General features: G+C 45.0%; 1 protein-coding gene across 1 annotated transcript in view; it reads right to left on the bottom strand.

The window, feature by feature from the left end:
• CDC23 (cell division cycle 23) overlaps positions 1 to 4,947 on the bottom strand; it is a 17,746-nt gene extending 12,799 nt beyond the window's left edge. Inside the window, exons 1-6 of the mRNA XM_006772462.2 lie at positions 4,775 to 4,947; positions 4,615 to 4,687; positions 2,254 to 2,391; positions 1,444 to 1,486; positions 835 to 940; positions 600 to 732 (exon numbers count right to left, since the gene is read on the bottom strand). Coding sequence (XP_006772525.1) covers positions 600 to 732; positions 835 to 940; positions 1,444 to 1,486; positions 2,254 to 2,391; positions 4,615 to 4,687; positions 4,775 to 4,935 — 654 coding nt within the window. The 5' untranslated portion in view covers positions 4,936 to 4,947. The remainder of the gene's footprint in view (positions 1 to 599; positions 733 to 834; positions 941 to 1,443; positions 1,487 to 2,253; positions 2,392 to 4,614; positions 4,688 to 4,774) is intronic.
• Between the last annotated feature and the right edge of the window lie 6,340 nt (positions 4,948 to 11,287).

Raw genomic sequence — 11,287 nt, 5'->3', positions numbered from 1 at the left:
GGGGCTGTGAGGGAAGCCCGGGTCCCAAGTCCCGAGTGCCTGCCGGCAGCTAGAGGGAAGCCCAGGTCCCGGGTGCCAGAGGGAAGCTGGTGCCAGCAGCTGGGGGAAAGAAGGCCTACTCTTGGATGAATTTCGTGCACCCTAATACAATTGGACGCAAATCCAACAGCAACTACCAAACAAGAGCTAGACATTTGTCTTTCAAATGAAGACCTGAAGAGCAAAATCCCAACAGTGAAAGAGACCAGAGAAGGAGCAAAGAGCTAGCTCTTGCTAATCAAAGGCTTAGCAAACCTCTCTCCACTCACCCATTACTGCAGAATTATATAAAACTTGAAGCACAGACTTTTTCACATGGCTCATCTTTTTAAAAAAATTTTTATTGATTTCTGAGAGGAAGGGAGAGGGAGAGAGATAGAAACATCAATGATGAGAGAGAATCATTGACTGACTGCCTCCTGCACGCTCCCCACTGGGAATTGAGCCCACAACCTGGGCATGTGCCCTTGATGGTAATCAAACCCAGGACCCTTCAATCGCAGGCAACACTCTAACCACTGAGAAAACCAGCTAGGACCACATGGCTCATCTAAACTTACCATCTCTTTGTCTGTAATCAAGTTACAGAGTTCTAGCCAGGCTCCCCAGTGCAAAGGCAAAACATGAGTAGCCTCCACAAATACATCAATGGCCTCTTTCACCAAGTCCAGTTTTCGAAGCACAACACCATACCTAGGAAAGAAGGAAACAATCACAGAAGGTAACGCTCTATAACAGCTCTCTTCTGCTCAGGAGAGTATGTTATAGAAAGTTCCAACTTACTCCAACACTTACAGATAAAGGCCAAAACCATCAAGTTCCCGAGCTTGGTGCTTTTTGCTGAGCTCCACTCTCAATTCTCTAAGAGCCTCATTTTTTACTTGTCCTTTTTCCAGGGGGCCTAGAAAAGAAACAAAGTCTCTGATCTAAGAGAAAGCTGCTGGTCTTCATTTTATAGACCTAATATTCCTTTTGGCATCAAACAGCTACACCTGAAGCTTCCAGCAAGCACTCACAAGTGGTCAATATCTTACACAACTTTTTTTTCCCCAAAAAATAACAACTGATAACTGGTCTGCAGTCATATTTTGTTAGGCCCACATAGGTTTTTAAAGTTTTGAATCAGTATCAACATTTAAAAATCAGAAGCCTCAACTAGAAATCTGAATTTCCAGCTTCAGGTTGCAGGGAATGGAGTAGAGTCAAAGAAAAAAGCCTTGACAACAGCAGGCCACAAGGCAGCCCTCAGCTGCAGCTGGGAGACAATCAGCCAGTAGTGCTATCTAACTTCCAATAGCCCTCCTCGGACCACTTCACACATTGGTCCTACATGCCTGGCTTCTATAGGCATTTGTGTGTGCAACCCCTGCTTTAATCTAAAAGGGAAAAAAAAGAAGTTCATACCTAGGCTATCAACTGTTTCATCATCCTTCTTCTTTTCTCCAGACTGTAAAAGAAAATCCAAACATAGGTCTTTGGACCAGTTTATTCTGAACCTGTTCTAAAACTAGCAGCCTGATTCTACCTAAAGGGCCCAAAACCAACCAAAATGGCATCTACTATTGGTCACTAATTTTAAGTAACTATTCAGGGGCTCCCATTGGTCAAATCTGGAATAATTTGAGCACCAAATAATGAAGTACTGTAATGAATTATATAAATAATTAAAAATAAAAGAATCCTTAAGTCCATACTAGGTAAATAGATAAGTGGAAAGAGAAGGAAAGGCTCTTGCTTAGAATAGAATGCCAAATGAGGAGCAGTAAATGTGGAGAGTGCTAGAGGGGAAAATCATCATTTTGCAACCTCATAGTAAAAAATACTTCAGGCAAGAATTAACAATGAATTTCTTGACTAATGGATATTTAAGTTGTTCACATTTTGGGGGTATTACAAAAAAATATTTCAATGAACAGAGGTAATTAAAGTTACTTAAAGTAGAATAGCTTGGTCATAGTATTTCAAATTAACATAATCTACCCAAACTGACTTCAAATAGGGGCGTGGGGGGGAGTCTACTGTCATTGTCAATAATGATTATCAGTTTTTAAAATATTTTCTTTCATAGCATTACTTTTTTAACTTTATGACTTCTTTATTGTTGTCAAACATTTATAAAGTACATTCACCAAATAGTCTATTGCTATGCTATTTAAAAGGTTTAACTTTTTCCACTTGGATCAAAGTAGAATGATGTCTTAAAATGGCCCTCACCAGGTATCTAGAATACATGTACAGGAAATAGGCTTTCTTGCTATTGCAACCATGCAGGAAATGTGCTGCCCGATCGTACTCTTTAACATCAAAGTAGGCTTTGGCCAGGGTGTAAGCATCCATATCCTGGGCATCTTCCTAGAAGAGACAAATTTTTGTATATGGTTGGGAATAAGACAAAAAAGTTCAAATCCAATTTTAAGATGTAAGAAGAAAAAATTTTTCTCTCCTTTTCCTCCTCCCAAAACCATATATATAATGAAGTAAAGTCAGATAACTTTTTCTTCAAAACAAAAAGTTATGGGAGCCCAGCTAAAGTGGCTTGGTGGTCAAACATCGTCCTATGAACCAGGAGATCCCGGTTCGGTTCCCAATCTGGGCACATGACTGGAGGGGGAGGGGCGGGGGGACGCGGGGCTATAACCTGGGCATGTACCCACCCAGACCGGGAATCAACCTGTGACCTTTCAGTGCATCCTTCTCACATCATTGATGTTTCTATAGCTCTCTCTCCCTCTCCCTTCCTCTCTGAAATCAATAAAAATATAACTTTTTTAAAGTTAGAGGAAAAAATAAAAATTTGTAAAATATTAAACCAACACACTCAGAAACTTGTATTGTTTCTGACAATGCGGAAGTTGTACAGGCTTTAGTACTAGGGACCTATATTCAAATTCTAACTCTTTGATTTTCTGGCTTCATGACATCAGTAGGAAAGTTACTTGGCTTCTCTGAGTATTCACTTCTTCATCTGTAAATGGAGCCAATAATACAGATTTGACATGAGGGAAAAGGTAAAAGAAAGTCGTGGAAAATGTCTGGCATTAATATTTGGCATTCCCTTCCTTCCCCAGGCTTTTAAATTTCTACATAAATGCAATATACTGCAGTTACTTATACTTTTTGTACTTCAAGAACATTTTGACATATTAGTGCAAAAAACTACAATATAGCTATAATTCTCTATGTGAAAAAATGAAATAATGCATATTTACCTTAAACACATATAATCCACATCCCAAACTCTAGGGATAAGTTGATTAAAATAATTTAATAATTTCATTCTCCTCATCCTTCTTGCCCCAAATATTACCAGCACAAAACAGGAACCAAAACATACTCAGTGTTTTCTTCACTGGATGAACGAACGTGTCTTACATGTGGCTCTTCAGCTTAGGATTCTGGTGGCCCTTTTCATATCCACTTACCTTTTGCTTATTTCTTCCCCTGCCCCCTCTCAACCTACATTACACCTTTTTAAAAATGTTTTTATTTATTTTAGAGAGAAAGGTAGTAATAAAGAGGGAAGGAGGGAGAGGAAGAAGGAGAAGAAGAGGGAAAAGGAGAGAAACAGAGATCAGCTGCCTCCCACAAGCACCACCGGACCAAGGAATCAAGCCTGTGACCTGGGCATGTACCCACCCGGCTGGGAATCGACCAGCGACCTTTCAGTGCACCGAGGGCACTCAACCAACTGCACCACACCAGCCAGGCTGCATTATAACTTTCAGAGTAAAAAATATTCATTGTGTTTAAAGGGAGGGAGGAATCAAGTAACAAAACGGATTGTGATGAAAAGCACTCAGAATACATAGTCTATGTAAACACATGTACTATAGGTGACATAAAACATATTCACATCTCCTTTATTTTTTTAATATATTTTTATTGCCCTAACCGGTTTAGCTGAGGATTTTTTCCATTGATTTTTAGAGAGAGTGGAAGAGAAGGGGAGAAGGACAGAGAGAGACAAACATCAATGATGAGAGAGACACATTGACTTGTTCCCTCCTACACACACCCTGACTAGGGCCAGGAATTGAATGTGCAACCAAAGGTACATGTTCTTGACTGGAATTAAACCTGGGACCCTTCAGTCCTCAGGCCAACACTCTGTCCACTGAGCCAAACCAGATAGGGCCACATCTCCTTTAATTCCCTCAATATCCCCATAAAGTAAATACCACTGTCCGCATTTCACAGATGAGGAAACTAGGGTTCAGGAGGTTAAATTGCCGAAGGTCCCTAGTGTGGCTGAGACGTGAACCCAGAGCTGTGCGGATCCAAAGCCAGTTCCGCACTGTTGTAAAAACCTCCGATTCTGGCTCATTGTCTAGGCTGGGCTACAAAAGCTAAAGGGCTGAAATCTTAAGCGAGGATTGTTTGCTTATTCTCTCCAGCTTAAGTAAACGCGCCACCGGATCCTTCCTAGCTCAACACAACCACACAGACAAAAAGCGCTTAAAACGCCCAGCTCTTGAAATGCTCGCATTCCTTTTACAAACATTGCTGCGAAGTAAGCAGTCGGCTCCCTCCGGCGACAAGTCATTACCTCTGGGGTCGATGGGGAGCAGTCCTTACCTCTGTCATAGGCGGCGGCGGCTGCAGCTCGACTAGAGGCAACGCCGGGAGGGAGAAGGCCAACTCCGCGGACCTGGAACACCCCGCAAACTCAATCAGCTCCACCAGCCCCCCAAGACCAAGGACCCATGCCCGGTCCCGCCCCACCCCGGCATCTCACCATTTGCTGCTGTGCAGTAGGCCCCGCTCTCGGGTAAGGCCAGCGATAAGTAGCAGCTGCTTTTTAATTTCCCGCAAGTTTGAGAAATCGCCACTAGCTGACAAGATGGGTACCCCTGGAGCCGTCAGGGCCACAGGGACTACCGAAGGGCTCGCGGCCATCTTTCTGTCTCAGCCGCTCCAGCCAATCAGCAGCGATGATGCTAGCTGCGCGCCGGCACCAAAAAAGTTTGCCTGTTATTGGTGCTCTCTTGCTCTGGGACAACCAATCAGAGCTCTCAATTCTCATAACGTCACCGAGAGGCCGGGAAAGAGGAGATCATTACTTCCCCGATTGGCCAAGAGCTACTGGGGCGGGAAAATTAGAAGCAGGACAGGGGGGTGGGGAAGCCACGATCTCTGGGCGTGGCTCAGAGGAATAGGGACTGGGAAAGGTGGACTGGAAAACGGGAGGTGGGAATTGGAGCCAGAAAGAGGGCAGAAGAGGACGTGTCCTGCACCTTTGGGATGATGTGATTGGACTAAAGATGAAAAGAGTGTAGTTTGTGAGCGGATCCTGTGCCACTGATGAACCAAAGTGATGCAGGTGTCTAACGAATCCTTGCAGAACAACTTACATCTTTGCCCCCACCCCCCTACTCGATGAATACAATCCCTTGCAAAACTCCGGGTGACATGTTGCCTTTCCTACCTCGCCATGCTGCTGGTTGTTTAGACTCAATGCCCCAAGTCCGGCCTTCTTTCTTGCGTTGCCTCTAGTCGAGCTGCAGCTGCCTCCGTCTGCTGCAGAGATAAGGACTGCTCCCCATCAACCCAAAATGTCGTGACCTGTCACTGGAGGGGAGCAGACTGATTGCTTCTCAGGAAAGTTTGTAAAAGAAATTCAATCATTTAGGTGTTTTCAGCGATTTTATGTGAGGCTGTGTTGTGATCCCTGCTCTGGCCAACAGATGGAGCCATTCCCTCCCCACTCTTCAAACCGCTCGAGCAGAAGAGCGGCGCAATAAAGGGTTGCTTAAAAGCCATGTGGTCCGCAGATGGGAGGACTGTGACCATCCCAACACTGGAGGCCAAAGAAGGGCGAGGACGGACTACTACCAGGAAGAAGTTATTACAAATAAACCCAGCTAGGACTGAAAGACAGTCCGTTTCCCAGCAGGGTTTTGGCATTCTTAACATTTTGAACTGGTTCTTTGTTGGGGATGGGGGAGGGCCGTCCTGTGCCATTGTGAAATGTTTAGTATCTCTGGCCTCTACCCACTAGATATTGATAGCATGCTCCTCCCCTAAGCTATGACAACCGAAAATGTCTCAGACATTGCCAAATGCCTGGGGAAGGAGGGGCAAAATCATCCCTATTTGAGAACCACTAGTTTGGGCCAGTAATGGTGTTGGGGCAGTGGCCTATGTAAAATGGGGGATGTACTCTAAGGGCCACCTTCCCTGAAAGCTCAATTTCCAATGCTTGGTAGTTGGGGGAAGAGCCTTAAAACAAGGAAACTAGCCCCCCTCACCTGATGAGTAGGAAAAGCTAAGAGGGTCACAAAGAAAAGGGGAGAGAGCAAATGTGAATTTGAAACGTACGTTCTTAAGATTGTTCTATAAGGTGGGGGTTATTTGTATATATACTAGTAAAAGCCCAGCCACCATTAAGGCAGAATGACCAGTCACTATGACGTGCACTGACCACCAGGGGGCAGATGCTCAACACAAGAGCTGCTCCCTGCTGGCCAGTGGGCTCCCACAGCGGGAGCACCACTCAGCTCAGCTGGAAGCCTGGCTCATGGCTGGCGAGCATAGTGGTGGTGGCAGGAGCCTGCCTCTCCTGCCTCAACAGCAGTGCTAAGGAGCAGCGAGCCAAGCAGTAAGGAGCCGTAAGGAGCGAGGGGTCCCAGATTGGAAGAGGAATGGCCAAATGCCAGTGTAGACCCATGTGCTAGGATGTGGGCAGAATTAAAAAGTTGAAAATACAGATGGACATTAACCTGCCTCCCCGCAGCTTGGGAAAGGTTGAGTCATAGTCTTCTGGGGATGAAGAATATGAAGATGATAAGCAGCCTGAGCACTGGGGGAAAATGTGTTTTTAATAGCTGTGATGACCATCTAAGCTATTATGGCCCCATCTTTACTGATCTAAGCTCATACTTAAATGGAAATTTACTTGAAAAGCCCTTTCTTTGCATAATGGAAAGGCAGGCTTGTCCAGTTCCATCTCCCCAAGGTAATAGCCCCAGGATGTAATGGGAGACCTCCCTACCAGCCCTGCTCATCAAGGGCTTGCAGCCTAGGTACCCCCCCTTCTCAGTGTCCTTCATCCCTGTTACTCAATAAGGTCCCCCTAAGGATGCCTCACCTCCAAGGTCACTGTTGAGAACTGTTAGGAAGCAGGATAATTGATCAGGCTGACATCATTGTGTTGCTCAACCTCTTTATCTCAAGAAGATGTTCCAGAAGGGCTTCCACTGCAGGGGTAACAGGCTGAGCCTCATTGCAGCAGGCTTCCCATTGAGTAGGCAAGAATGGTGACTTCCCCCAGGACAGCCACAGGACCCCACACCAGGTTACCCATGATTCCAAGCTGGGTGTGGCTCCATCCTTACCCAACCTGGCAACTCCTGCTTCCCTGCACTGCTCTAGTCCCTACCAAAGGGGGGCAGGAGGGAGTTAATATTTTTTAACTACTAAAGTGAACATTTATTTAGAATAATAAAAGAAGTTATACAAATGACACATTTAAGAAAACTGACAAATAGGACAAATGGTACAAAATAGGGGAGGGGGACACCATATATTTTTATTAATTAACTGCCTGACATATCTCAATAATACATTTTTCCCTACTTAGGCTGCAAGCTTCTTCTGTTTTAATCGAATCCTTTCACTTTACTAACCTTGACTCACAAGAGCTTCCTTTTGTTTTGTTTTTTTAATTGATTTTAGAGAGAGGAAGGGAGACAGAAAGAGAGACAGACAGAGAGACAAACAGGCAGAGAGACAGAGACAGAAGAAACATCAATCGGCTGCGTCCCACTCAAGCCCCAATGTGGAATAAAACCCGCCACCTTTTGACATATGAGACGACGCTCCAACAAACAGCTACACCGGCCTTTTGCTTTTCTTGTACTTGAATTTTGGTTGAGGTACAAGATGCATACAATAAAATGCGAACAGCACACTGATCTTAAGTGTACACTTCAATGATTTTGTTACATATGCACATACTCATATAACAATCACCCAGATCAAGATACACATATTTTTGATCTGCAGTTGGGAATACATGTGCAAACAGGTGACCTAATTTTTTATTTCATGCTGGGTAGGTGCTCCTAAGTCCTGTGTTGTACAAGGGTCTGTACAACAGGTGTTTCTGACAGGTGTTTGCTGTTAACCCAGTTTTATTACTAATACCATTTTTTAACATTAATTCAGGTCCAGGTATTAGGCTAAGTGTTTTATGTGCATGCTTGCAACAAAATACTATTATCATTTCCATTTTACAGGGAAAGAAATTGAAGCTTTGAGAATTTTAATGCCTTGCTAAAGGTCACCCAAAGAAGCAGGTAAAGCATGGGACTTGAACCAAGGTCTGCCAGACTTCAAGGCCCACGTGCCTACCCACTGCCATAGCAGGGGCCACCTACTGTCACCACTTCAAAGTGACCTACTGTTTCCCCATTTTTGTTTTATTTTGCTTATATTCTCCAGGAACCTCTGGGCTCCCCCTTTAAAACTGGGATAAAATGATCTCCATTCTCAGTATGGCCCAGTGCGTGATTCCTGCCCCGAGGAAGACATCAGAGGACCCCACACCAGTCCACATTTCTGGAGGCCACTGTGGCCACTCCGGTGGGCTTGTGGGTAGATAAAACAGCAGAGTTCTCACTCTTGCCCAGGAGTCAAGAGAGTGCAAAGTTTAGACCTGCTCAGACCTGAGAATGTTCTCTATTTGGATTTAGAGTATAAAAGTCTTCATTTTGGAATCCGATAATCTTTGGTTCAAATCCTGCTTCAACTACTTCCTAGCCAAGTGACCATGAGCAATTTATCTCTTAGAATGAGAGTTCCCTCAACTGGAATAGGAGGATGTTAAGAAAAGCTTGCTCAGCCGAAACCGGTTTGGCTCAGTGGATAGAGCGTCGGTCTGCGGACTGAAAGGTCCCAGGTTCGATTCCAGTCAAGGGCATGTACCTGGGTTGCAGGCATATCCCCAGTGGGAGATGTGCAGGAGGCAGCTGATCGATGTTTCTAACTCTCTATCTCTCTCCCTTCCTCTCTGTAAAAAATCAATAAAATATATTTTTTAAAAAAAAGAAAAGAAAGGCTTGCTCATAGGGTGTGTTTTTTGAAAAATATGTTTTTATTTCTTTTAGAGAGAGAGAAACGTCGATGTGAGAGAGAACATTGATCAGTTGCCAACCAAAAACCTGGGTATGTGCCCTGACCGGGAATAGCTTGGCTAAAACTACACAATTAGCTTTTGCAACTTGGCTTTGCTTGCTATGGGAACCTGAACACAGATGTAGTTGTCCCCTTTAAATATTGGACTCTGCCGTGACTGGTTTAGCTCAGTGGATAGAGAGTTGGCCTGCGGACTGAAAGGTACCAGGTTCGATTCCAGTCAAGGGCATGTATGTACCTTGGTTGCAGGCCCATCCCCAGTAGGGGCTGTGCAGGAGGCAGCTGATTGATGTTTCTCTCTCATTGATGTTTCTAACTCTCTATCCCTCTCCCTTCCTCTCTGTAAAAAAAATCAATAAAATATATATTTTAAATATTGGACTCTGCAGAAGGTCGGGGCCGCTTCTCTCTTGGGCTTCCCGAGTGGAGGCGCGAACACTGGCCAGTCAATAAAGGCTCTCTAAACTTTAATCAGTCTGGAGTTCTGGTCATTCTGTCACTCGCGCTCCACAACAGTGCCCATTTATTGAGCCACTCTGGGGGTGAGGGTGGAGGTGTGCAGTGAGCAAATGCTAACTGCTATGCCTACTTTTCTCAACAACCCTGGGAGGGCAGTGTTATTTCCTCCATTTCATATGTGAGGAAACTGAGGCTCTGAGAAGCTGACAGCCATAGCACAACACCAGTGTGTGGCCAAGGCAGAATCCAAACCCAGGCTTACATCTAAAAACTTTGTTGTTTTAACTAGGACCTTTCCCTTTAAATTAGCCTTTTTATAGTAAATGCTAATGTTCCAAACTCACAAAGAAACTAAGGCTCACAGAAACTTAGCAATTTACCTGCAATCATGCAATTATTCCTTTCCCCATTAAGTCTGCTGTTTCCCACATCCCTGCTGATTGCCCTCATAGAGACTGTCATTTGTTGCTTCAGGTTGGAGCTGATTGGCTAAGAGTCCAGCCTCCTGTTTGCTCCCATGGTGCCTAGCGTGTGCCTGGCTATTGGCCTCCATGCGTAGTCAGTGCTGGCTAACTGAAACTAATTCCAAAAGGCTGCCAGAGTCTCTCCGAAGCCCCTGCCTCTGAGGGTCCCTTGGGCCGAGGGAAGTGTGATGACCTCAGATTGGGCCAAAGGCAATAACCAGGAGCTTCAGGCATCCAGCCTCACGTAGCAGTCAGAGGACCCAGAGTAAGTCTGATTTAATCCCATAATGGAATGTGACTCACATAAGGCTTTTATCAATCCTTCCTGGGTTGGGGGTTGGGGGTGGAGAGGGCTTCCCAGAGTCATAGAGGGATGCTTTGCACTGCCCTGGGGCTGCCCAAGTGTCTCTAAAGGCCTGGCCCCACTGGAAGGCCTAGGGCAAGCATGTCAAACTCAAGACTGAGGGGCAGCATGCCTTGTTTATTTAAACGAGGCATGTGGCCTGCTGGCTGTGAATTTAGCATGCTTGGCCTAGGGAAAAGTGGAGATATCAAGAGACACTCAGGGGTATTTGACTCAAATTTTCATGACTGAGCAAACAGGAGGGAAATACATATGCTCAGGCACAGAGGACATAAAATTCTTAATAACACTTAAAGTTATAACAAGAATAATAACTAGTATTTATTAGGCACTGTACTAAGCATTTAAATGCATTCTCATTAAGCCCTCACAAAACGTCTGTGCAGCGGGTAATTATCCTTATTACAGAACGGGAAATCAGACTCAGGCAGATAGGACGTTGCCTGCCCAAGGTCTCACAGTTGCTAAAAGGGAAGAGCTGGAGTTTACACCTTAATCATCCTGATTCAGTGCCCTCTGGCCTCTCCAGGGCACTGACTGCCCATACACACTCACTCTTCCTCACACACTCCTCACCACCCCCCAGCCCCTCCCGGAATCTTTGTTTGCCAACACCTCATTTGCTTCCCTTCTTCCAGGAATAATTCCAGGAAGCTTTATGTAACCACAAACTGCAGCTTCCCCATTACTCCGAAAGGAAAGAAATAAAGGATAAAGCAAGGTGAGCTGACCAATCAGAAGCAGAGGGGCTATACAACTCCCAAGCCCTTGGGGCAAGCCACACCAAAGGCAAAGTGAAGTCTGGCCTTCTGCCAACCACTTTCCC

The sequence above is a fragment of the Myotis davidii genome, unplaced genomic scaffold, assembly GCF_000327345.1.
Source record: "Myotis davidii unplaced genomic scaffold, ASM32734v1 scaffold545, whole genome shotgun sequence".
In the NCBI taxonomy this organism is placed as follows: domain Eukaryota; kingdom Metazoa; phylum Chordata; class Mammalia; order Chiroptera; family Vespertilionidae; genus Myotis; species Myotis davidii.
The sequence above is the reverse complement of the archived record's forward strand: the minus strand, read 5'-3'. Positions and strand labels throughout refer to the sequence as shown.